Source organism: Perognathus longimembris, chromosome 4, assembly GCF_023159225.1.
Source record: "Perognathus longimembris pacificus isolate PPM17 chromosome 4, ASM2315922v1, whole genome shotgun sequence".
In the NCBI taxonomy this organism is placed as follows: domain Eukaryota; kingdom Metazoa; phylum Chordata; class Mammalia; order Rodentia; family Heteromyidae; genus Perognathus; species Perognathus longimembris.
The window spans coordinates 84,119,250-84,143,860 of record NC_063164.1 but is presented as its reverse complement, the minus strand read 5'-3'; the positions used below and the strand labels follow the sequence as shown (position 1 = coordinate 84,143,860).

The 24,611-nt window shown below is 36.6% G+C and overlaps 1 protein-coding gene across 8 annotated transcripts in view; it reads right to left on the bottom strand.

The window, feature by feature from the left end:
• Positions 1–323: 323 nt before the first annotated feature.
• The window catches only part of Zranb3 (zinc finger RANBP2-type containing 3), a 207,078-nt gene continuing 182,790 nt past the window's right edge, over positions 324–24,611 (bottom strand). For 7 of the 8 annotated variants that reach the window (XM_048345569.1, XM_048345575.1, XM_048345571.1 and 4 more), the window contains 7 exons: positions 23,000–23,094; positions 18,519–18,620; positions 17,102–17,244; positions 8,944–9,054; positions 7,106–7,481; positions 3,492–3,623; positions 324–1,404 (listed from right to left, as the gene is read on the bottom strand). In XM_048345569.1, the coding sequence (XP_048201526.1) occupies positions 1,306–1,404; positions 3,492–3,623; positions 7,106–7,481; positions 8,944–9,054; positions 17,102–17,244; positions 18,519–18,620; positions 23,000–23,094 (1,058 nt within the window). In that variant the 3' untranslated portion in view covers positions 324–1,305. The remainder of the gene's footprint in view (positions 1,405–3,491; positions 3,624–7,105; positions 7,482–8,943; positions 9,055–17,101; positions 17,245–18,518; positions 18,621–22,999; positions 23,095–24,611) is intronic. The other variant, XM_048345573.1, reaches the window with a different exon arrangement.

The window sequence follows — 24,611 nt, the reverse complement described above, 5'->3', positions numbered from 1 at the left end:
GGTGTGCCAGGCTTTGGGCTTCTAGGCTCTCAGCCTTGACAAATCCTAGGTTACCCTGGAAAAGAGGCAAAAACCTGCTAAAAGCTTCAGCAACCAAGCAGAAAAGAGGCCAAAGGAATCTCACCTTCCTTTATAAAAGAAATAGCATTATTTGATCTCATACAAGAAATACTTACAAACTTAATAACAACTCTGGAAGGAGTATTCATGATTGAATACTCTTTCTAAAAATAAGTTGTAAAATGCCAGGTACTAATTAAAACAAGGAAATGTTCAAATAATGAGGCTTACATCCAAATGATATGTGTCTTCGGGAATGTAGTTCTTCCTTGGACTATACTTTGTGTAGTTTTGACTCTTTTCGGATTCTAACGTATGACAGGAGTAGGTACTCAGTGTGTTTCACTAATATGTCTAAAATGTAATTACATTTTAATATTACTACTGTATTTTAAAATTTACGTTAACATCTGATTCTGCTTTCCTGCACAATATTTTACAACCCATCATTCTTTTTAAGAGGTATGAGAAATAAATACTAAATAGGATTTTAACATCAAAATATGACAACTAGCTGACAAAGCATGTCAAGTCTAGTTTTACATATTAAAAACAAAAGCAAAAGAAAGAAAAACTTTGAAAAAATGAGGCTCATGTGGCATTTATATTTTATGTTTTCAGTTATTTAATAGCTTTAATAATTATCCAGAACATCCAATTATCCATGAACACCACAGGAACAATTTAGCTTCAATAGATTACTGGCTGAGAAATAAAGCAAAAAAAGTTAATATTCAAAATAAGAAACTCAAGCCTATTTTAGAGGCAGTTAATGAACAAATCTCTCTTGGATACTAAGCAGGCTGGTCATGCTTGGTCCAGAATTCCTGAATAATGATGATTCACCACTCCAATTTTCCTTATTGTTTTGCAATGGTCCATTTATACCAACAACAGTTCTGAACCAATACTAATCTAGAAGCATTTTTCAGGTAATTTAGAGTATATTCTTCAAGTAATATGTATGCATAATATAGTAATTAAGGCATACTAGGGGAAATAAAAGCTTAACAAAAATCTTTCTGAAACATAATTGAGATTCTGCATGAAATCAATTAGTCCATAAAATATTCAGTTAATTACTTTCAAAAAGTATTTCACACTAAAAAATACTTAGCACAAAGCCTAAATTTGAGTTCTTGATTTGTTCTAAATTTTTCACTCTTCAAATATTACATAAACATGAGGAATTATGTTTAGTTCTTCCATATGCAAACCATATCATCCATTTATATATTTTCCATTCTACTTCTTTACCAAAAATCGTGTGATGTCAGATCCATGCTTTGATGCTAGAGATTGTCTTTTCATTTGACTTCTTTCTTTGGCTTGTCTGGCAGTTCTCTGCAAGTTAACAAATGTGCGTTGTAAACATTAGGAGTAAAGCACTGGCTACAAGAGCTCTAAAACTATTACAACTTTAATTTGGAAAAACAAAATCAATATTGTCACTACACTCAGTGCTTGGCCAATAGGGAGTACTCTGTGCAAAAAGGCAGCGTACTTTGGCAGCTCTGAAAAGTGAGTTGAAATCCTACATTCATCAGGATTCAATTTGGACGAGATAACATAAAACTATAGAGGATGACTTGCTATTCCTTAAGACACGAATCCCTTATTTGGAGACTGTTGGAAGTCATGATTTTCCTCATTTAGGCAGGTGTACAAGGGACATCTTGAGATTTCCCACAGTGCAGTGGGTAGAAAGTCTGCCCAGATCCTCCTGATCTCTGGGCCCAGAAGCTATTTATTTATTCCTAACTGAACAGATAAGACAATGTAGAAATGACATAGACTGGATCTGGGTTTGTCTTCTAATCTCACAAGTAAAATTTTTCATGATAATCTGAAAAAAATACAGAAAGAACTAAATTTTATTCAGTTATTTCTTAATTTTCTAATAGGTCTTGAATTTGGTCATACTTTTGCATAGCTGAGAAACGTGATGGATTTTTTTCCAAGTGAAGTCCATGTTCATCGGAAATGGCCAGGAGCAAAAAGTGAAGACAAAATAAAAGTAAAACTAAAAACAAAATAAAAATATTATTTCATATACATAAAAATTATGCTTGAGAAGATACTGTGGAATTTAAAAGAAAGCTAAAAAGTCTCATGTATTATAAACATTGGCAAAGGAGGTGAAGTTTTCAAAAGTATAAACATTACTGATTAGACCTTTTTATAAACAATGCCTTTAGGCATAGTTAAATGGGATACTCCATTCACTGTGGGGTTTGAGAAAACATAACAGAATAAAGCCCAATGAAAGGTTACTAGTTATTAACTCCTATATTATTAAAAAAATGCTCAAATATTTTTATTCAGTGATTTTTGCTATCTAAGAATCTATTTTAAAGAATGACTTTAAAATGCAGGAAACAGTTTTGTTTAAAGGAAATGTTCTGGGTGTCATGTTTAAGAGCTAAAATATATAAACAGCTTAAATATTAATCAGTATGAAAATGGACACATAAACTAATAGACTACAATGCAGCCAGTAAGTGATAAGTTGGCTACAAAGTTGAATGCTGAACACATGCTTTTATTTTTAATTTAACTGATGAATTACTTAATTTTTTTGTAGTACTGGGGTTTGAACTCAGAAGCCTGCCCTTGCTAGGCAGGTGCTCTACTACTTAAGCCACACCTCCAGTCCAAATATATACTTCTTTCTAACATTATCTCAACAGGTAGGTCCTTCTAGCTTTTGATAAGACCATATTTTAAACATTCATACTGGGAGATAAAGTTTTCTATATAATTTTTCTCTTTCATTTTAAGCAATAGATAATGGACAATTGCTGAAAAAAATGTGGTAGAGCTAATACATTTCAAATGTAAGCCAATAGTGCGATCTTTGCATTTAAGTGAGGCAGACTTAGAGATAATTCATGACTTTTTTCAGGTACTTTAAGGCACACTTAGCTATATGAAAACATATCACTATCCCAATACACAAAACTTCCAGTTTTAGGGTCTGTGTCTCTTGAAGAGGGCAACATGTAGGATGCCTTCAAGTTTTTTTTTTTTGTGTGTGTTTTTTTTGGCCAGTCCTGGGGATTGGACTCAGGGCCTAGGCACTGTCCCCGGCTTCTTTTTGCTCAAGGCTAGCACCCTACCACTTGAGCCATAGTGCCACTTCTGGCCTTTACTGAGAAATCGAACCCAGGGCTTTATCTATGTGAGGCAAGCACTCTTGCCAGTAGGCCATAATCCCAGATCTCAAGTTTTGTTTTCTAGCTAGCAGAGGTATGTCTTAGGCACTAGAATAAATTAGTAAGCAAGCAGCTTCCCTTTCACCTGTGATGGCAAAGGCCTTGAGAGGTAAGACCAGAGGCTTAAGCTCCTCCACGTCAGCTCACACACCCCATGCTCAGTTTTCCACCGGTTTGCTCAGAATGGACTCAAAGTGATCTGTGAGCATCACTGACCTCCTTGTGACAGACTGTGCAGAGAGTCTGTAGGTTGTCCAGCGAACACTGTCCCCCTCCTGCATACACTGGCTTCCTGTGATCCACCTGCCAGAAATGTCCTTCTGTGGGGTTTCTTATCATTTCATTCAGCTGCAATAAAAACACAAAAGATCAGCAATTTTCAACAGACACCGGAGAAACTGTTGGTTTTGCATTGTAAAATCAGGTTTCCACGGCAAAATCATGGCAAAAATACATTAGGATAGCTTTTTATAGATTTGTGAGCAAAAAAACAAAAACAAAACCCAACTCTCTAAGTTAGCAATTTAAAAGCAATAAAATGTGTATCTGAAAATGACTTTTCCCCCTCACCTCACCCATTTTTAGAAAGTTATAAGCAAATTACCAAGCCTCTTCACAGTTTGGTAAAACTGGTTGTTTCTGTAGGTAGTTAGTTAATTTATTCACTAAGCCAAAATTGAGAAAAGAATATGAACAGGTTGAATATTAAAACTCTACTGGGATGTTGGTGGCATAGCCAGGCATTGGTGGTTCTTGCCTGTAACCCTAGTTCAGGAGGCTAAGATCTGATGACTGCAGTTTGAAGCCATCACAGACAGGAATATTCATGAGAGTCTAATCTCCAACTAATCTCCAACTAATTACCAAAAAGCCAGAAGTGGAGTTGTGGCTGAAGTGGTAGAGTCTTTTGCCTTTACTTAAAAAAAAAAGCTCAGGACAGTAAGTAGCTAGGCCCTAAATTTAAGCCCTAGGCCAGCACTAAACAAAACAACAAACCTCAATTGCTGACTTAAATGTATTTAGCACTGTATCAGTAGCAGTGTAATAGTAAAAACCAATACCCAGAAATGTTACATTATTTGCCTGAGAACTTCCCAACCTGCATGAATTACAATGTAACCTTTTGTAACTTGCATATTTGGAATTAACACATACATTCACTTAAAAAGCCACTCTATAGGACAGTCTATATACACCCTTTGTATTTAGTCAATGATGATCTACATAAAAAACTGGATGTATTTTAACATTTTACTAGAGGCAGTAAAACCAGTGTGCATAATGGCAGTGTAGTTACATTATAAAAAGGAGTATGCCAGTTGTTTTTATTTTCTTGGTCTTGGATAGGTAGAAATTATAATCACTTTCATGACTACTAGTCGTTAGAACCTAAAGTCATTTCTAAGACACTCTTAAGAAAGTCCTCGTGCCAGCTCCTCGTAGGCACCGTGACCTGATCAATACTGCTGACCTGTGAGGGACCTCAGGAGGCAGTGAAGGTGAAGCTGTAAACTTTGTCTGGCTGACTTTTGTCACAGCCTGCCTTAACTCCTCTTCAGTACTAAGCTTCCCAACAGCTGTTAGGGGATACACACTGATTTGATTTTGAGGTTGGCATTGTTAGAAGAAACTAGAAATAACAGTCTAAATGTAACATTCTTAGGAAAAAAATCTACTTTGGTCTGCCTTTTGTAACCAATTCTTTCTCTCTGAATAGCTTTCACTCTGACAGACCTAATATTAGATCCCAAAGCTTCTGCTTTATTTTTCCCTAGCTACTGTACAGCAAATCAACTAGGGCCACATCTGGGCCATAATATCTCACAAACTGGTTTGTCGCAATCTAAGCTCCTTATTCTTATGGCACTATGGTTTGGGATGTAACACGTGACATCTGCATTCCTAAACAGGCTGATTCCAAGATGACTTTCTTTCATTTCATCAGGCATCTCTGGGAAGCCTGTCTGCTGAGGCAGTGACAGTCTCTGGAGTGTGGTAGATATTCTTTAGAAGAGTGTTGTGCACCTCTCATCACTACTCCAGTTCAAACAGTTCATTTCTATAGCTCTCAAAGATAAATTTATTTTTATAGCACTTCTATTAATTCTGTAATACAGCAATGATAGGTAAATAAAAATATGCAATTTGTTTAGCCGGCAGTAATTCATCTAACATTTTAGTAGCAATTGGAAGCAATAAAATATTTCTCTTATAAGTCTTGAATTTGCTAGGAATTTGCATAGTGGAGGAATAAACTATCTTTTCTAATCCAGTTAAAATCCAGTTAAGCCACTATAAAATTATATCTTGCTTTAGTTAAAAATTTACAGTTGTGGGCTGGGAATGTGGCTTAGATGTAGAGTGCCTTCCTAGCATGCATGAAGCCCTGGGTTTGATTCCTCAGTACCAAATAAACAGAAAAGGCCAGATGTGGCACTGTGGCTCAAGTGGTAGAGCACTAGTCTTGAGCACAGAGAGGCCCAGGACAGAGCCCAGGCCCTGAGTTCAAGCCCCAGGACCGGCAAAAACAAAAAAACAAAACAAAAGAAAAAGCAAACTGTTCAGGTAACAAGATCAGAATGCCAGCTGAATTTTGGAAATCCAAGTGAATACTGATGCCTATGAGCTATAAACAATACTTTGTTACAAATTCCTTAACTAAAATTATATTTCACAATGGAATGAATACACATACACACCTGTCTGCATGCACATGAACACACAAACACACAGCTTTCTCATCACAATGAACTGTATTTTTCGGATTACTTATTGACCCTTGCATTCAATATTAGCATCATGAAAAGTGGAACCAGCAGACTTTGTGTCTCTAGATGCAAAGTGTCACTTGTTAAGATCTTTTCCCAAAATAATGAAATCAAAATCTAATCCAGCTTCTACATCTTATTACCAATATTCAGGAAATTGAAGGAGATAGAAGAACATGCCAAAAAATTATCATAAGGACACATGGAGATAAATTTAGACTGTAGGAAATCCTGTAGGCAAAGAATCCAATTTTATCAAGAATTAATGTTTAAAAAAAGAGATTGAATACTATTAGAAATTAGATAAAACTTAAAATAATAACAAAAATTATATTTACATCTTATTCTGATTCTAAATCGAACAAAATTAACTTTTTATGTATGCCAGTCTTGAGACAAAGTTAACTTTTGAAAAACATTCCTGAGCCAATCTTGGAGACTAAGAATGAATTTACTATATTTAAGAAATTGTCATATGAATTGTGATGCATTTATAAGAAAGAAAGAATCGGGAGAAGGGCAAAGAAAGAGTTTGAGAGAGGGAGAAGAAGGAAGGAAGGAAGGAAGGAAGGGAGGAAAGAAGGAAAGAAGGAAGGAAGGAAGGAAGGAAGGCTACCTTTGGAATACCTAATGAAAATAATGAACTATTGTTTAGAATTTGCTTTAAAATAGTCCAAGAGGGAAACAAAAGTGAGGCAAAAATAGAAACAAATAGAACAACAAAACAGATAGAAACAAATGGCAAATTGTGGCTTACTATTAAAACTGGATGCTAGGTTTATGGATGGGTTCATTATCTATAATTTGCACATATACTTTTTTATTGCTCTTGCTTATAATCCTAGCAACTCAGTAGGATGAGATCTGACAACTGAGGTTTGGAATCAGCCTAAACCAACAACTAAATAGCAAAAAGCCAGAAGTGGTGGCATGGCTCAAGTGATAGAGCTCTAGCTCTGAGTGAAAAAGCTAAGCAAAATAAAGCTAAAAAATAATACTAGGGAGTCAATATTCATCACTCAGCACAATGTTGCCTTTTTTCTGTCACAGGATATAAATTACCTGTTCTAATGGGAGCTTTGAAGTCCAAGCAGTATCCAAAAGATTCTTCCTCTGGCTTTTAGGGGCATCTCTCACACATAAAAAGAGTTCTTGTGCATTCACATTACATTGCTGACATACACCATGTTCAGTTTCAAACACTTGGGCTCGAAGGTAACTATTATTAGATCGAATCCAAAATTCTTCCTGACATTTCAGAGAACAAAACCGCGAATCCCAAGCATTTGTTTTACACTCTTGCTTAGTGGGATGTTGACAGCGAAGGCAAAGTGGATTTCCTTCATTATCCACAGCTTGCAAATACCCTTTAGATGTACAAGGATTCACAATGAGATCATCTTGAGATGTATAAGAATTTCCATTTTTCAGAAGCTCTCTACAATTAAACAAAATGTCAAATAGGTAATAAGTAAATGATGACTATAAGCAATACTTCGTAAGAAGGTCTTTAAAGTTTCTGTATGGATAAACAGTAAACACAAGAGTCCACAGATTTTGTGGTTCAGTATGAAGATGAAATAGCTGTGGTGGGCATTGGTGGGCATTTTGTATTCCTTGACAAATAAAGGAAAGCAGTGTGTTACAAAAATTAATTTGATATATGTTGCTTGTGATTTTACATGTTTCCATATTAAGTAATTAAGACTTTCAAACATCTGGAAAAGTTGGAAAATTAGCAAGGCTAGCACTCTACCACTTGAGCCACAGTACTGCTTCCAGCATTTTCTGTTTATGTGGTACTGAGGAATCGAACCCAGGGCTCATGCATGCTAGGCAAGCACTCTACCACTAAGCCACATTCTGAGCCCAAAAAATGTTTCTTTAGGCTGGAAGAGGCTAATGTCAAATCCCAACTACAGCTTATCAGCTACCTTTTTTTTCTAACTATAGTGGGTAAGAGGTCAGTACAAACTCTTTCAGAATCTTCTAGCTTACAGGATATATACAGGAAGTCTTCATAGCCATAAGGTGACAGAACGAAGTAGTTGACAATGCTGACAGGAATGACAAGGGAAAACTTGCTAAATATTATGTCTCCTACAAGCAAACTCAGCGCTGATAAAATTAAAATCAGAACTGAAACATGAAGATATGTGCTCAGTTTGTGAGAATCAGAAAAAGGTACATTACTCAACTTAAAAGAAGTCCTACAACAGTTGGGTGCTGGTGGCTCACATCTGTAATCGTAGCTACTCAGGATTGTGGTTCGAAGACAGCCTGGGCAGAAAAGTACCCCTGAGACTCCTACCTCCAACTAACTACTCAAAAGCCACAAGTGGAGCTATGTCTCAAAGTAGTAGAGCCCTAGTTTTGAGCAGATGAGCTTAGGGATAGCACTTAGGCCCTTAGTTCAAGTCCTATACCCACTCCCCCGCCAAAAAAGTCCTAAACTAGAAATAATAACTGCTTTTTTTGGCCTGTCTTCTAAGGTTGGTTAGAGTTTGTCTGGTTAAAAGAGTTTAGGGTTAGCGGTTGGGAATGTGGCTTAGTGGTAGAGTGCTTGCTTAGCATGCATGAATCCCTGGGTTCAATTCCTCAGTACCACATAAACAAATAAAAGCCAGAAGTAGCTCTGTGGCTCAAAAGCTTAGGGACAATGCCCAGACCCTGAGTTCAGGCCCCAGGACTGGCAAAGTTGGGAAACAGCTTACCTTCTATCATGTCTTATTTCCAGGATGATGAGATCAGATGCTTCACAGAGTTTCTAGAAGGACTAAAGAGCTGTGATATCATGAAAGCTCTTTGTAACCTCTAACATGACACATGAAGATAAAGTACTATTACAGAAATTAATACATACTTTAAAAGGCACACTTTCAGTACTACTATGTCCTTACTTTGTGGAAGGGTTCTGGGGCTTAGACTCCTTAGTGATCAGGCGAACACAGCCCCCATTATTCTTTACCTTGTTCACTGAGGCAACAGCAACATCTTCTTTGGTTATGTATCTAGAAGAATTTACATATATTCAGTGGATTTTTCTCATATAATAGTTTACATTGTTCTTTGCAAGAGCACTATTAGCAAAAGCAAGACATAATTCTATTATTGTGCTAGTACTAAAGTTAGGAACTGTTTGTCCTTTCACCAGGTGTTCATTATGTAGGAAACATGTCTTTTACTTTTTCCTTGTTAAAATTAGCACATATTAGTTGTTCAAGGAGAGGGTTCATAAATGTTACAATGTATCCCAATCAGACTCATTCCCTCAATCACTCTTCTTTATTACAATCCCAGTTTCTTAAAACAGTCTCAACAGTTCCATTTTCATCCATACAAATAAATTGCCTTGACTATTTTCATCCTCATTCAATCTCTGCATTAGCACTTTCCTCCACTGGTGACCTCTTTCTCATCCCAAACCTATCTTACTGGGGAAGATCTCTCTCCTTGTTTTACTTTGTTCCCTCAAGATTTATTTTTCTAAGAAATTCAATACTTATTAAACTACCCTTTGGACCAATTTTCAAGACTTAGAGGGAAAAAAGTGGATGTGGGAATAAAAAAGATTGAACACAGGTGAAACAGCCTTACAGAAACTACCTGTTAAACTATGCAGAGACTTGCCCAGTATCTTACCTCCCACTCCACCTTCTCTCCAAGGCACCTGTAAATTATCTTACTCAGTTCCAATACTGTAGCAGTGGTTTCTATAATTGTGATTCTCATTTTACTTATCCAGGTTCAATCACATTTCCTATAACCTGAAGGCTGTTCTCATTATTATCAGCCCATACAAGGTTTATAGATTCTTTGCACTGAAACAAAGCTGGTCTTGATGTGGGATTCAGAACCTTTTTATATAACACTATCAATACCACACAATGGTTTCGGGACTAGAAGAGGAAAGTAATTCTAATTAAAGGTGACAAGGGAATTTAAGTAGGTAAAAATGCAATTACCCAATTAATTCCTTCTAATTAGGATGGCCCAGTTTCTCTGGTAGTTTACACATCTTGTAGAATTAAAAAAAATAGTTTAAACTTGAATTTCTTTATATTTTGAGTATTTTTAATTGGATAGCTTGATAATAAAAATAAGAGCTCAATAAAAATAGAGTACATTCCATTTGGTGATTGTCAATAATTTAATATGCTTTCTCTCTTAAAAAAATTAAAAAGAACCAAGTGTCAGTGGCTCACACTTGTAATCCTAGCTATTGAGGAGGCTGAGACCTAAGGATCTCATACTGAAGCTAGCCCTGGCAGGAAAATGCATGAGACTTGTCTCTAATAAACGACTTAGAAAAAGCTGGATGTTGTTGCTATGGCTCCAGTTTTAGAGTGCTAGCCTTGAGCACAAAGGAGGCTCAGGGGCAATGCCCAAGGCCCGAGTTCAAGCCCCAGGAATGGCACAAAAGGAAAGAAAGAAGGAAAGAAAGAAAGAAGGAAGGAAGGAAGGAAGGAAGGAAGGAAGGAAGGAAGGAAGGAAGGAAAGAAAGAAGGAAAGAAAGAAAGAAAGAAGGAAGGAAGGAAGGACGGACGGACGGATGAAAGGAAGGAAGGAAGGAAGGAAAGGAGGGAGGGAGGGAAGAAGGAAGGGAGAGAGACAGAGAGAGAAAGGAAGGAAGGAAAGAAGGAAGGAAGGAAGGAAAGAAGGAAGGAAGGAAGGAAGGAAGGAAGGAAGGAAGGAAGGAAGGAAGGAAGGATTGTAGCTGGGCACTGATGGCTTCACACTGGTAATCCTAGCTACTCAGGAGGCTGAGATCTGAGGATTGATGTTCAAGGCCAGCTTGGACAGGAAAGTCTGTGAGATGCTTATCTCCAATCAACCATCCAAATGCTGGAAGCATTGATGTGGCTCAAGTGGTAGAGCACTAGTCTTGACATAAAAGCTCAGGGACAACATCTGGCACCCGAGTTTAAGCCCTGGGACCAGGATGTTCACAATAAAATAGAATTGCATAATTATAAGTAAAATTTGCTTTTATATTACTAAGGTATACTCAATTAGCAGCTTTCCTTCTTTTGATTAACTACTTTTATTAATTTTTGATTAGGTGACATCTGGACATAGGTCTAGATCCACAAAACAGACAACAGCTGAGATAGTGAAGGATTCAGCTTCCTTTTCAATCTAGTCCACCTTCTGTTCTTTCCCAGAAGCCACCCCAGTTGCCAGAATTTTTATAGAAATAATTTTATTTTTTCTGTGCACAAATACATATATATCTGTTACACACCTTACTTTTTATTGACATATAGTTCACTACCACAAAATTTACCATTTTGAAACTGATAAATTAGTGCAATTTAGTACATTTACAATGCTATTGAACAACCTATCTGCCACTATCTGCCAATTCCCCAACTGCAAAAGAAAATTATACCCGTTAGCACTAACTCCCCATTACACTTTTATTTTTAGAAATCAATGACAATGTCGTATTGACACAATCTTCAGGTAAAGATTGGATGAATTTGGATCTTAGCGACTTTTAATAGTATACACAGAGCTACTTTGTTCTTTTTTAAATTGGTAACATGTTATTCAATTATGTATATAAGTCATGTGATATATTTAGTCTCTAATTAATGGACATGTATATCATTTCTAGTCTTTGCTATCACAAACCATGTTACAACCAATAACTACACATTAAGTATACTGAAAATAAATAGTGCATGTCTCTATCTGTAACGAATGGCAGTGTTTTCACTACCACAACACATGATATTAAAAAAAAAATCATCTCTGGGGCTGGGGATATGGCCTAGTGGCAAGAGTGCTTGCCTCCTATACATGAGGCCCTGGGTTTGATTCCCCAGCACCACATATACAGAAAATGGCCAGAAGTGTTGCTGTGGCTCAAGTGGCAGAGTGCTAGCCTTGAGCAAAAAGAAGCCAGGGGCAGTGCTCAGGCCCTGAGTCCAAGCCCCAGGACTGGCCACAAAAAAAAAAAAACAAAACAAAACTCTGCTGACTTGGCATATGTTGGAATCTCAGCATGTGGCAGACAGAGGCAGGAGGACTTAGGAGTTCAAGACAACATTGGGAAAAACCCTTTGCTATTAGTGGAAGGCATTTTTATTGCTTTAAAATTTCTCCTGTAAGAGTACAGATAGGTAGCTTTTCACATTTGCATTTCCACTTGTGTGTCTTCCTTAAAGCAACAACAAAAAGAACAAGCTAAATTCCTTTTTGAGAATCATAGTTCTTCCATAGATCAAGATGTACTGTACTAGTAACCTGACAAATGGAATTGTAATCTCTTTGTACAACTACTTAATAATGAAATTAAAAAAAGAATCTGTTTCTTTTTTGTTTTTCTTTCTTTTTTTTTGAGTTCTTTAACTTGCTCATTGAGTTCCTAAACTTCCCCAAACTTCTCATTTCTTCAACCATTTTATTCCATTGGTAGAAGCACTTTGCTAAAGTGTCCGTCCTTAAGGAGTCTAAATAAACTCAAAATCTTTCTAACTTTGAGGGCCATAGAATATTAAGCTTTTCTTCAGGTATTTTTCAATGTGTAAATGCTTAGAAACTTAATTCAGTGACTAGATGCTGAGAAATCTAGTCAGTGATTTATGAACTAAAAATAATCTCTTGCCTTCATATAAGAAGCTTAAACATACATTTTTGAAAGCCCCCCCCCCCCGCCGCCATTGATCTACCCCCAAAAAGAGAGGTGACAAGTTTTGAAGTTGCCAATAGTTAATTTTCCATTGAGGTTTGCTATTAAGTTTAAAGTATGTCATCTCCCAAAGAGATGTGGTAGATCCTAATTTTGGCATATAGGGAGGGAAAACGTTGGTTACTAAACTAATTCCTAGATAGGAAGTCTCCCAGACATTTCTGCCTGTGTTGGTTTGGAACAGTGGTCTTCAGATCTCAGCCTCCTAGTGTACCCAGGATTACAGGCATGAGCTACTGGTGCCTGGTTTGTGCTTTCACTTTTTTTTTTTTGATGGCACAACTCTGTTTATTTCAGCAAAAGCATTTAGTTATATACACCTTCTATATTTGTCACAAGTTTGCATAATGCTGTCCTAGGACTCACTGCTGGGAAAAGTGCAGACAGCAGGCATCCTTCCTCATTCAATTTCAATCAATCCTTGTCTACCAAGCCTCCCCAGATAAACCCCCAGGCCCAGAAGCTGAAAGAAGCACTTCCCCCAAACAAAACAGCAAACATATGCAGTCCTGAGGGTTGGAGACAATGGGGTGGAGCCTTTGCTCACACTTAGCCAGCTCAGGGTCTGCATAAAAGGGCAGATACCTGCAGCCTCGAGGGCTGGAGATGGCTGCAAAGATCTCAGCTTGCAAACTTGTGGAGTCACTGAAGGATAATCTTGTTGGGAGACCAAGCCATTACTTTTAGGGAAATTCCAGTCTGTCTGGTGTATCTCTCTCTCTCTCTCTTTCTCTCTCTCTGTCTACCTACCTGTCTGTCTATATATATGTATCTAATTATGCATCTATGTATCTATCTATCGTCTATAATTAAAAATATTTTTAAGAGCTGTGTTCGTCTCTTCTTCTGCCCAAGACGTAAAATGTGACTAATGGTCTGGAACATGAGTGAAAAAAGGAATATCCATTTATCTCCACTGAGCTGCATGGTCCTAAGTCTGGTACCTTTCTAGTTTCTCTAGAGACTAAACTCATGTGATTTTGGAAATCAGATTTGATTTGAGAAATCAGAGTGCTTCTGATGGAATCTCAGCTCTGCAGGTACATCAGTTGCATTTTGAGGATCTAGGTATACCTCCTTAATAGCACTCTGTTCTTTCTCCTCCATTCCTATTGCTAATGTCACTGTTACAATAGTCTTCTAACTTCGATGGTAGACACACTGTTTTCCTTTTTCATTTCTTCCTTCCTTTCTCGCCTTCCTTCCTTTTTTTCTCACTATGTCACCCAGGCAAATCTCAAAACCCCTAAGTTCAAGTGATCATCTTGCATCAGCCTCCTGTGTGCTAGGACTAAAGGCATATGTACCATTGTGGTTGGCTTTGGTAGAATTAAGATATCTCCTAGGATTCTCCTCCTCAGGTCACCTAACCAATTACCAATCTAGGTAATGCTATAAAGAAACATTTCAGACCTAAGACTACCCTAAGTTCCATTAGCCTTCTAAGCAAAGGATCTGACACTGCTGTGGCTCTGAGACGTAGGGGACATATAATAGGTAGGACTGGAGATGAATTTCTAGTAATTGATGGCAGCTCCCAGTTGACCTGGAAGTAATGTGAATCTCAATTCTACACGTGCAAGAGAGTGAATTCTAACAATAATTTGAGTAAGTCTGGACTTGGCTTCTAGAATCTACTTGGTCATTGCCTTCATTTTAGCCTTGTAAAATACATAGTAAAAATAACAGCAAGGGTCAGTATGAACTTCTGATTTACAGAACTATGAGATAACAAATATATATTGTATTAAGACACTAAGTTTGTGGAAAGTTGCTATGGCAACAATAAGAAATAAATGTTGTTTCTCCACTTCAAGTCTTTCCTTTTTGATTTAATTTCCAAACTTCTGTCAGAGTGAGTTCTTAAAAATACAAATCTGATTCTTTAACTTGATGCTTTGAATACAAGATACAGCCATATTGCATCATCTACATTTAATTTTATAAATAACATTGTATGTCTGACTTTGATTTGTAGTGATTTTGGGGTCAACTTTTACATGTAATCAGTCTTTCTTCCAACTTTAAGTAGTCCTTCATATCTGATGGAGAAGAAACAATACAGCATATTTAGAAATGCTTGGAACGGGCTGTAAATTCGGTTATGAAGGGAATCTATTATTATGTAAGAAAGACAAGATCAACGCTTCAACCAAGACAGTGGTAAAGAGTAAAGTGGAGAATACTGGAACAAATATGAAAAAAATAGGCATCACGCTTTGGTATTAGTGCATACTTATGCTTGTGTATAAGTACATGTGTGTGCATACATATGAAGAAATGCATGCACAAGTGTTTCAAATGCACATGTACATAAATACATGTAGGTGGGAAAATTTCAACTAGTACATGACTTTTAGCCAGAGGCCCAAATGATAGCTCACAGACAAACTCAGTTATTCAAATGGCTTTATTTGACTAAGAAAGTATTTTATTTTAAACTCTGAACTTGAATGACTTCTTATAGGTTATGCACTTTCCTCTTTGCTATCATCCTAACCTAGGTCTCATCCTTTTCTTATTCATTGATGGTTCTTTCTTTTGCTTTTTTATTTAAGTCATGAATTTATAACCCTGGAGTAAATGTATAAAGTGCCTACCACTCTAACCCTAGAGTAAATGTATAAAGTGCCTACCACTCTAAAAATCCTCTAAAATGATGCACTAAGATTTCACAATAGGGGGGCTGGGAATATGGCCTAGTGGCAAGAGTGCTTGCCTCCAACACATGAAACTCTCGGTTCGATTCCCCAGCACCACATATATGGAAAACGGCCAGAAGGGGCGCTGTGGCTCAGGTGGCAGAGTGCTAGCCTTGAGCAGGAAGAAGCCAGGGACAGTGCTCAGGCCCTGAGTCCAAGGCCCAGAACTGGCCAAAAAAAAAAAAAAAAGATTTCACAATAGTAACACTACAGTCATTCTAAAAACAGAAGTTTCTTTGTAGGTACAGTTTTATTCAATGTAGAATTTTCCATAGAATTGCTGGCACAGGCCAAAAATGTGGAAACAGACCCACAAGATGCTCTTCAGTTGCATTCCCTAGTCCCGATCATCTAAAATATTTTCAGAGATTGCAATCTTGGCATTACTGCCCCTTTTTAGGAATCACTGTCCTAGAGAAATATCCAGTAAGAGTTTCAAAGGTATCCTTCCAGGTAATTTTTATATCAGTAGTAGCAATTATAAATATGCATCCCCATCCCCTTTTTAATACTAATTTTTACTCTTAACAATATATATAAGTATCACTCCTATTCTCATATTCAAGAGAATTATCTAATACTATACTTTGAAACAGATGAGGAGACTTCATTTATATGGGAACATTAGGATCTAATAAATTGACTCCCTTCATTCACCCTGAAGTATTGATGTGTTTTCTTCACCTGCATATACGAGGAAAAAAAAGTAGAGAACTGAGTTTACAAAGTGATTATACGTAAGGATGGACAGAAATTACAGTCATAGTCAAAAAACACTTGCTGAAGGGCTTGTTCTGCCAATGCTCCTGTTTGGTTTGTTGTTTTGTAATGTCCTCCAAAGAAAGAACAGAGTAACAGAGCAGCTGATCACTTTTCCTGCCACTCCCTGCTTAATGTTATGAGAAGTGTATAAGAAACAAGGATTTGCGATCACACAAAAGTGTACTTGATGGAGACAAAGAAAATTGTGATGTCATGAAAATATCTACCCACAGATTCAGCAGTTAAGAGTGACAAATGTGTCACAATTAACTTTCCTTCTATTGGACATGATAGCTGAATTGCTGAAAGGGGATGATGCAGCTCCCTGGCTGCATGGCACCCACAATTCATGCCATAGGAAGCCAAGGAAGGTAGATCCCAGGGCATGTTCTGAGATTCTTAGAGCAAAATGTCTAACTGTTGTTAATAAGTGTCTTAGGCTTAACAAGTCATAGCTTTCATGAAGCCATGACTCTGGCTTCTCTACCAATAAGATAAGATTCCGACACCCTGATGTTTTTCAACAAATTTGATCAAATTCACTGAATACTGAATTAGGTTGCTCTGAAATAATAGGACTGATTTTTATGCATACTTTTCTCTTAGCTCATCACAACTTTTTCCTTTTTCGCCAGTCCTGGGGCTTGGACTCAGGGCCTGAGCACTGTCCCTGGCTGCTTCTTGCTCAAGGCTAGCACTGTACCACATGAGCTACAGCACTACTTCCAGCTTTTTCTGTTTATGTGGTGCTGAGGAATGGAACCCAGGGCTTCATGTATATGAGGCAAGAACTCTACCACTAGGTCATATTCCCAGCCCCCTCATCACAATTTCATTATTGGGTCCATTAAGAATAACCATGAAAATAACATACAAAATAAAAAAGACAATTGATACCTTTTGGTACTATTTTGTTTGGTTTGTTGTTTTGTGATTTCTTCCAATGCAAGGATCGGGCTACAGAATAGCTGCCCACTTTTCCTAATTACCCTTTGCTTCATGGCAGTCAGACTACTCCACTCTCGAACAAACCTCAAAATCTGACAGAAAATAAAATAATAAGAGTTAACAGCTCATCATGCAGCTATGAAAGTGAAGTTATTTACAACATGAGAAAACGTTAGGTTTTTTTTTTTCTCCCAAACAAGTTTTTGAGTGACACAATTTAAGGCTTTCTTTAATTTGATAAAGTTTTCATATCTTTATTAAAAATTATCTGTGGCTAATTGTAAAAACATTCTTGCAGTCCAAAGATCTTCTAAAGGCATATTTCAGGACACTCATTTTACATCCTTAACACACAAAAGGACAAACTAATGAATGTGCAAAATGAAAAGAGGATTGGAAGCATATAGCTCACCAGCAGACAAGGCAAAATTTGTCTACAGAACAGCAACTCTGACAGGGGTGAACAAATGACAAAATAACATCAAGAATACTTTTGTATTTGATGCCTGCTATAGAAAAAAGCCACCAGTAACCTGGATTATTTTTGTTGAGGTTATTTTCATTGTTACTTATTAGTCAATTATAGATAATTGGTTATTTTGGGGGACTGGGATCTGAGAGCCAGGATTAGTTGATACTAAAGAAAATAGCATTTGAAAAAAAAAAAGAATTAAAAGAGGAAGTGGCTATTCTACCCCCCCCCCAAAAAAAAAAAAGAAAATAGCACACTGCTACTTTTTTTTTTTTAAAGATAGGTGTAGCTGATCCCGCAGGCAATGCTCTATTTCTATTAAAAAGTCTTTTTTTTTTTAAAGCCACGTTTTTGTTTTGTTTTTTTCTAAAAATGCACACTGCATGCTGGGTCAGCCCCTGTACATGACGATCCTTCTTAGCAATGAGCATAAGTAAGCCACAGATCAGAATTTAATCCTCCCTGGCAGGTATCTGTCCTGGAGCTGCACACCAGTGATTCTGATAATGACTCCATAATCACCCAACATGATATTATCCCTGCTCCTAGAATTTGTCACTGTTAGAACTTAACCTTAGGGATAAAAATGTGATTCTGACAGATACAAATATCACAGCTGCTAACTCTGTGAATGAGAAATTAAATGTGAGGATGATTCTATCTGCAGAAACAGCAGCTCTAGGTGTGATCATTTGCCAAGAAGACAGATTCCACATTTATTCTTAGCACTTGAGTAATTAATAGACATTGCCTGGATTGATAAAAATGTAGAAAGTGACTTGATTCTGCAATAGGTCACATAGCACTGCTTTCTTAAACTCAAAATGATCATGAAAATTATGTAAATAATTTTATTTAAAACAAATACAACTATTTTACTTAAAGTAGTCTTACCAGTGAGCGATTGTCTTTCAGTTGAAAACTTGCTGGTAAGTCTTCCCAAAGGTCTAATTTTATATCCAAAGGAATGAAATTACAATTCATGTGTTTTCCATCCTGATTTTAAATTAGGAAGCCATGGTCAATCCTTTTTATTTCCCTTCAAGCATTAATAATTACTTTAGAAGAAATAATTATGTTATTATAATATAATGTGTCTGGTCTCCTAAAAGATAAACTAGATGGTACACTGTAAGTAAGGGTCTGGCCAACAAAGACAGCTCCCTTAAAGGACTAAAGGTGAGAAGGGGAGGTAGGTTCTCTCTTGCTCTCTGTAGACCTGCATTGCCTACATTTAGCCCTAAGTCTTTTGCTGTCAGCCCAGGATGCTGACAGACTTGTCATACTCCTTTAGTCCCCAATCTTGGAAATATGTATCAAAACACATTTTGTATTCTTACATGCATGTATGAAATCTGTTGAAACTGTGTTAAGAAGGGGGATTGAAAGAAGAAAGGGACGCACTGTTTGCAAGTATGGTAACATCACAATGAAACCCACTTGTACAAATAATGAATGCTAATAAACACATTCAAAATTAAGGTTTGTAAATTGCAAATCAATAGAGTAATGTAATATCCTTGCAGTTAATAGCAGAATTATTATTCTCAGATCAAGAAGTAGACTTCTTTATAATTTCTGGAAAGATATCTCATACCAAAGAAGGTTTAATGTTAACACTGATCAAGATGCTCATAACTTGACACTTTGAAGTAAAACTCCTTTGTAAACTACTTAAAGATAATAATAGTAACAAAGAAAAGTCATTAAGAAATAGTCTGAATAGCCCTACCCAAATGGGTTGATATATCTGTCTTTGTTACAGGCACAAGAAAGTAAAGAGAAGATAGGGTAATTCTAGAGAAATTATTTAACATTTTTTGATTCTCTAAAACAATGTCACATCAACACACAAGGACTGAATCCTCACCACAGGAGGAAGAAGCAAAACTACACTTAGGTCTCAATAATTACTATACACTATCTTAAAATCTTGAGGTTAAAATGTAACCACAACTATTAAATACAACTAGAAGTCACTTCTTTTTCAATGGGGAAAAATGTCTCATGAGAAAATCTAATGTATCAACAATATTTCAACTCATATTCTACTTCTCTTTAAGCCAAAGAAATATTACAGCTCCCTCCCTTTGAGAAAAACAAAAAACCTAGCCAGGTACTGGTGGCTCACCCTTGTAATGCTAGCTACTCAGGAGGCTGAGATCTGAGGATCATGGTTTGAAACCAGTCAAGGGAGGAAAGTCCATGAGACTCTTTATTTTTAATTAAGCACCAAAAAAGCCAAAAGTAGAGCTGTAGCTCAAGTGGTAGAGTGCTAACTTTGAACAAAAGGAGCTTAGGGACAGTACCCAGGCCCAGAGTTCAAGGCCAACCAACCAACCAATAAACAAACAAACAAAAAAATCAACCCATAAAAAGTACTTATTTTAAAATTAGATTTGTGGACTAGAAATATGGCTTAGTAGTAGAGTACTTGGGTAGCATGCAAGAAGCCTTGGGTTCAATTCCTCAGTACCACATAAACATAAAAAGTCACAAGTGGGGGGGCTGGGAATATGGCCTAGTGGCAAGAGCACTTGCCTTGTATACATGAAGCCCTGGGTTCGATTCCCCTAGCACCACATATATAGAAAATGGCCAGAAGTGGCACTGTGGCTCAAGTGGCAGAGTGCTAGCCTTGAGCAAAAAGAAGCCAGGGACAGTGCTCAGGCCCTGAGTCCAAGGCACAGGACTGGCAAAAAAAAAAAAAAAAAAAAAAAAAAGTCGCAAGTGGTACTGTGGCTCAAGTGGTAGAGGGCTAGCCTTGAGCAAAAGGAAGCTCAAGGACAGTGTTCACACCCTGAGTTCAAGCCCCAGAACTGGCCAAAAAACAAAAACAAAACAAAAAAACCCACCAACAACAATGTAGATTTATAACTATAGTACATAATTGTAAATGTATTTTAAAGTTTAGACATATAACTGTAAAATGTAATTTTAAACCTTAGATTTTGGTTGAAACAGACAGTTGTAATTATGGTACAAGATTCTAAGTTTCCTTCCTTCTTTCCTTCTTTTCTTCCTGTCTTCCTTCCTTCTTTCCTTCCTTTCTTTCTTCCTTTCCTTCCTTCCTCCCTCCCTGCCCCCTTCCCTCTCTCTTTCATTTGTGTGTATGCTGGTACTAGGGTTTGAATTCATTGCCTTATATTCTCACTTGGCTTTTATTTAAGTCTGGGGCTCTACTACTTGAGCCATACCATCACTTGTAGATGTTATGTTGGTTCTTCTAAGGTGAAAAGGAAGGCTTTCATCTCACTCTAAGGTAGTTTTGAAAAGACATGCCAATGTTTCATTTGTCTTGTGCCTTGTTTTTGGAAAATCAGTTTACATTTGAGATTACTGACAGATACATCAAGAATGAGAGGTGGAAGAGCCAGAAAGCAGTTGCTACATTTTGTAAGTTGTTCTCTGTCTCCATCCCAAGGGGGAAAACATTGACCTAAATGTCACTATACAGAATGAAATGTTTAAAAACTTTAAGGGATTCTGAATTCCTGGTGTGGTTTTATTGGTGCCTACCGCATAGCTTTTCAACCTTCAAGCCTCTTCTGGATCACTTTCTATTCCTTTCATGGGTTCCAGAAGCACAGCCTCGAGCTCCAGGCCTTCTGGGAAATAGACATTTAAACCCACTTGAAGGAGAGCAAAGGATTCACTGGTGCTCCCCAGTCTTAGAACATCCAGAGACTCCACAGGGTGGACTGGGTTCATTATCCCAAGAGCAGCATGGCTTAGTTCTATCTTGCTGTAGACCCATGCTGGATGCTGCTTAGGAGTTTTAGATAGTCACAGTCCAGACGTTTCCTTTTAACTGAATATTATTTATTATTAGCCAGCACCAGTGGCTCAGGCCTGTAATTCTAGTTACTTAGGAGGCTGAGATCTGAAGATCATAGTTCAAAGTCAGGTTGGGCAGAATGCTTGCATCTCCAATTAACCAAAAATCCAGAAGTGAAGCTGTGGCTCAAGTGGTAGAGCACTACTAGCCATGAGTCAAAAGCTCAGGGACAGTGCCCTGACCCTGAGTTCAAGTTCCAAAACTGACTTATGCGTGCATGAACATGCATGAACACACACAGAGAAACATTCTCTCAATAATAAACCATGCATGACATTAAGGAATTATGATTATTTCATTATTTTTATGTAGAACTTTGAAATTTTACATCTAACAAAAGTATTTAATATCTCTGCAAACTTTTAGTATAAATAGTTATACTAGTTTAATGAGGATAGACTCTACTAGTTTAATGAAGATAAAGATTCTACATGATCTCCAAGTACCTCTCAGGAGGTACATGAAAGCACAATTATTTTTTTCAATAATAATATGACATTTTTTTCTGCCTCTCAAGCTCTCATTCTCTCATGAAAGCATGGTAAAATTTTCCAGCAGCCATATGACATATTACAACAAAATGAATGTTGAGGAAGATACAAGAATCAATCCCATTGTGTTGTATTGAGACTTTACAGAATGTTGCTAAAAACATAAAACAGCTTAATTCCTCATTGCATATACTTTGAAAAACATAATTATTTTTCATGAAAATATAATGGGTTTCTATCATTATTAAAAATGGGATAATGAATATTGTAAATGTTTTGTTTTAATATTGAATACAGAAGATATAAAGATGTACTCATACAAACAAAGCTTCCTTAAAATCCAGAAACATAACATTTTAGTGCTGAGAGGGGTGCTGAGATTAAAACTCTGAGCATCACTAAATTAGAATATCATAGGAGTCTGAGTGATCACATCACAAAAGCTTCCTACCTTTATTCAGCATGGAGATGAGTTAGGTGTCTAAAAATGTGTCAGCTCCTGCTGCTTTCAACTACCAAGTGCCAGAAATGACACTTATTGAGAATTCAATAACAGGGCTAGGCACTGTGCTAAGTGCTTTATAGGACGAAGCCTATTTTATCTTTCTGACAAATCCTTCCATATTTTACAGTTGAGAAAATAGAAACACAGAGAAGTTAGGTAATGTGTTTAAGACTATACACTTAGTAACAGATTTAAACAAAGGCAGTCCTGCCCTGAAGTTTCTACTCTTAATGAATGTGATGTTTTGCCTCTCATTATCTTCAGATTTAACATATAGATTGCATAATTAGTTTTTTTTTTTAAAAAAGTTTAGTTTTCTTTTTTTTTTCTCAAACTTTTATTATCAAACTGATGTACAGAGAGGTTACAGTTTCATATGTTGGGCATTGGATACATTTCTTGTACTGTTTGTTTTGCATAATTAGCTTTAAGAAGGAAAAAGCTACACTAGATGTCTATCTCACTGTAAAATATTTCCATTGAAAATAACAAGAAAAGGAAGTCTTTTTGTTTCTAGCTATGGAATCTGCATGATGCTTACCGTAGTATAGAGGTGAATCCGGTCAGTATTCTTACTCGCACAAAACATTAAGGTATTGTACACTGGCACAGTGTCTGAATGCTTCAACTGCTCTACTGAAAAAGACAAAAAAAAGACTCTAAAGATTCATCTTCTATCTAAAATAGTTTATTTTGATTAAATGAACTTTAAGATGTCATCAGACTACTTATAATAGTAATGAAATGAAAATTTACATATATCAAAAACTTAGGAATACAACAGGAGAGCACAGACTTGATATTAAAGAAGCAAATGTTTATTACTGAAGGAATAATAAATTTCTTACTTTCTTGCAAAGGAATAACTTAGTACTTCATGGAACTTAAGACAAGATTCCTGCAAAGAGAGGAAGCTACCTTATATTTGGTTGACTGAGATGTGCAAAAAGATTGCCTATTATATGTCAAGTAAAGCCACTGATGGTAGGTCATGGTACTGAAACCTTCAGAACAAGTGAAAGAAATATCAATGCAAAAGAGAAATCCAAGAGCTTTAAGATTTATGGCCTGGCCTGGGCTATGGTTAAGGTATATGTAGTAGTTGAATGTGTTATAGCCAATATGATGATTCTTAGTTTGAGGATTAGTTTATGAAGCATTTGCTGTCCTGCAATCCAAGCTTCATCAGCGTTTGGAGGAAGAAGCAACAAGGAAATCAGAATAATACAGAAGAGTATAATACTCCTAAGTCTGTTGTCTATTTAAAAGTGGTTGAAATTAGACCGGAACAAGGATACTCTTTGGCAAGATACTGAGGAATGAGAGGGAAAGAAGGCTGAGAAAAGAGGACCAGTATTTGAGCTCAGAGATTACTATATGAACATTTCATTTTAAAGCTGTAAATCACTTCCAAATTAATCAGTGTTTAATAGCAACTAATTTAGAAGATAAGTTTGAGCAGCGTCATCCCAACAATTTTGAGTTGCTTTTAATAAGAATCTGTAGGTTACTATGGTCACTGAGCAAGTAGAGAGAAAATAATCTGAAAGTACTCAAAATATTTTGTTAGCTAGACAGGATGTGATGTATGACTATGGGTTGGGATTTACTAACCACCAAGCTATAAATAATGAATGGAATCAGGAAATACACAAATCTGAAACATTCCTTGGCATCTCTAAATACAGTTTTGATTCATATAGTCCTGAAATCATGTTTTTTAAAATCAATTTTTAAACAATTTACAAATATGTCAATTAAGTACAGTCATTTAAAGTTGAGTCATAAGGTTGCAAGTTTGTCATCATGTAGGACAAAAACTTTCTCCAAATGCTTGAATATTTCATATGGCAAGGAGAACACATTTTATCTACAATTCATTTAACTGTTTTGCTCACTTTTTTCTCTATTTACTGCATTTCTGACATATTAACTTCCCAACAAATTTCTTTATAAGTTGATTTTGTACTAAACAATTTAAAAGAAGTCGTTGGTTACAAACAACAAAAAATTCATGTATAAAGTTAAGAATTTTTTAAAAAATAATCTGTCAATCTTACCACTGTATCTAAAAGTACCTTCCAGAAATTAAACAACACTCTTGAATTATAATGGGCTGAATTTGGATGAGGAAGGGCAACAGGTCTGGTGGT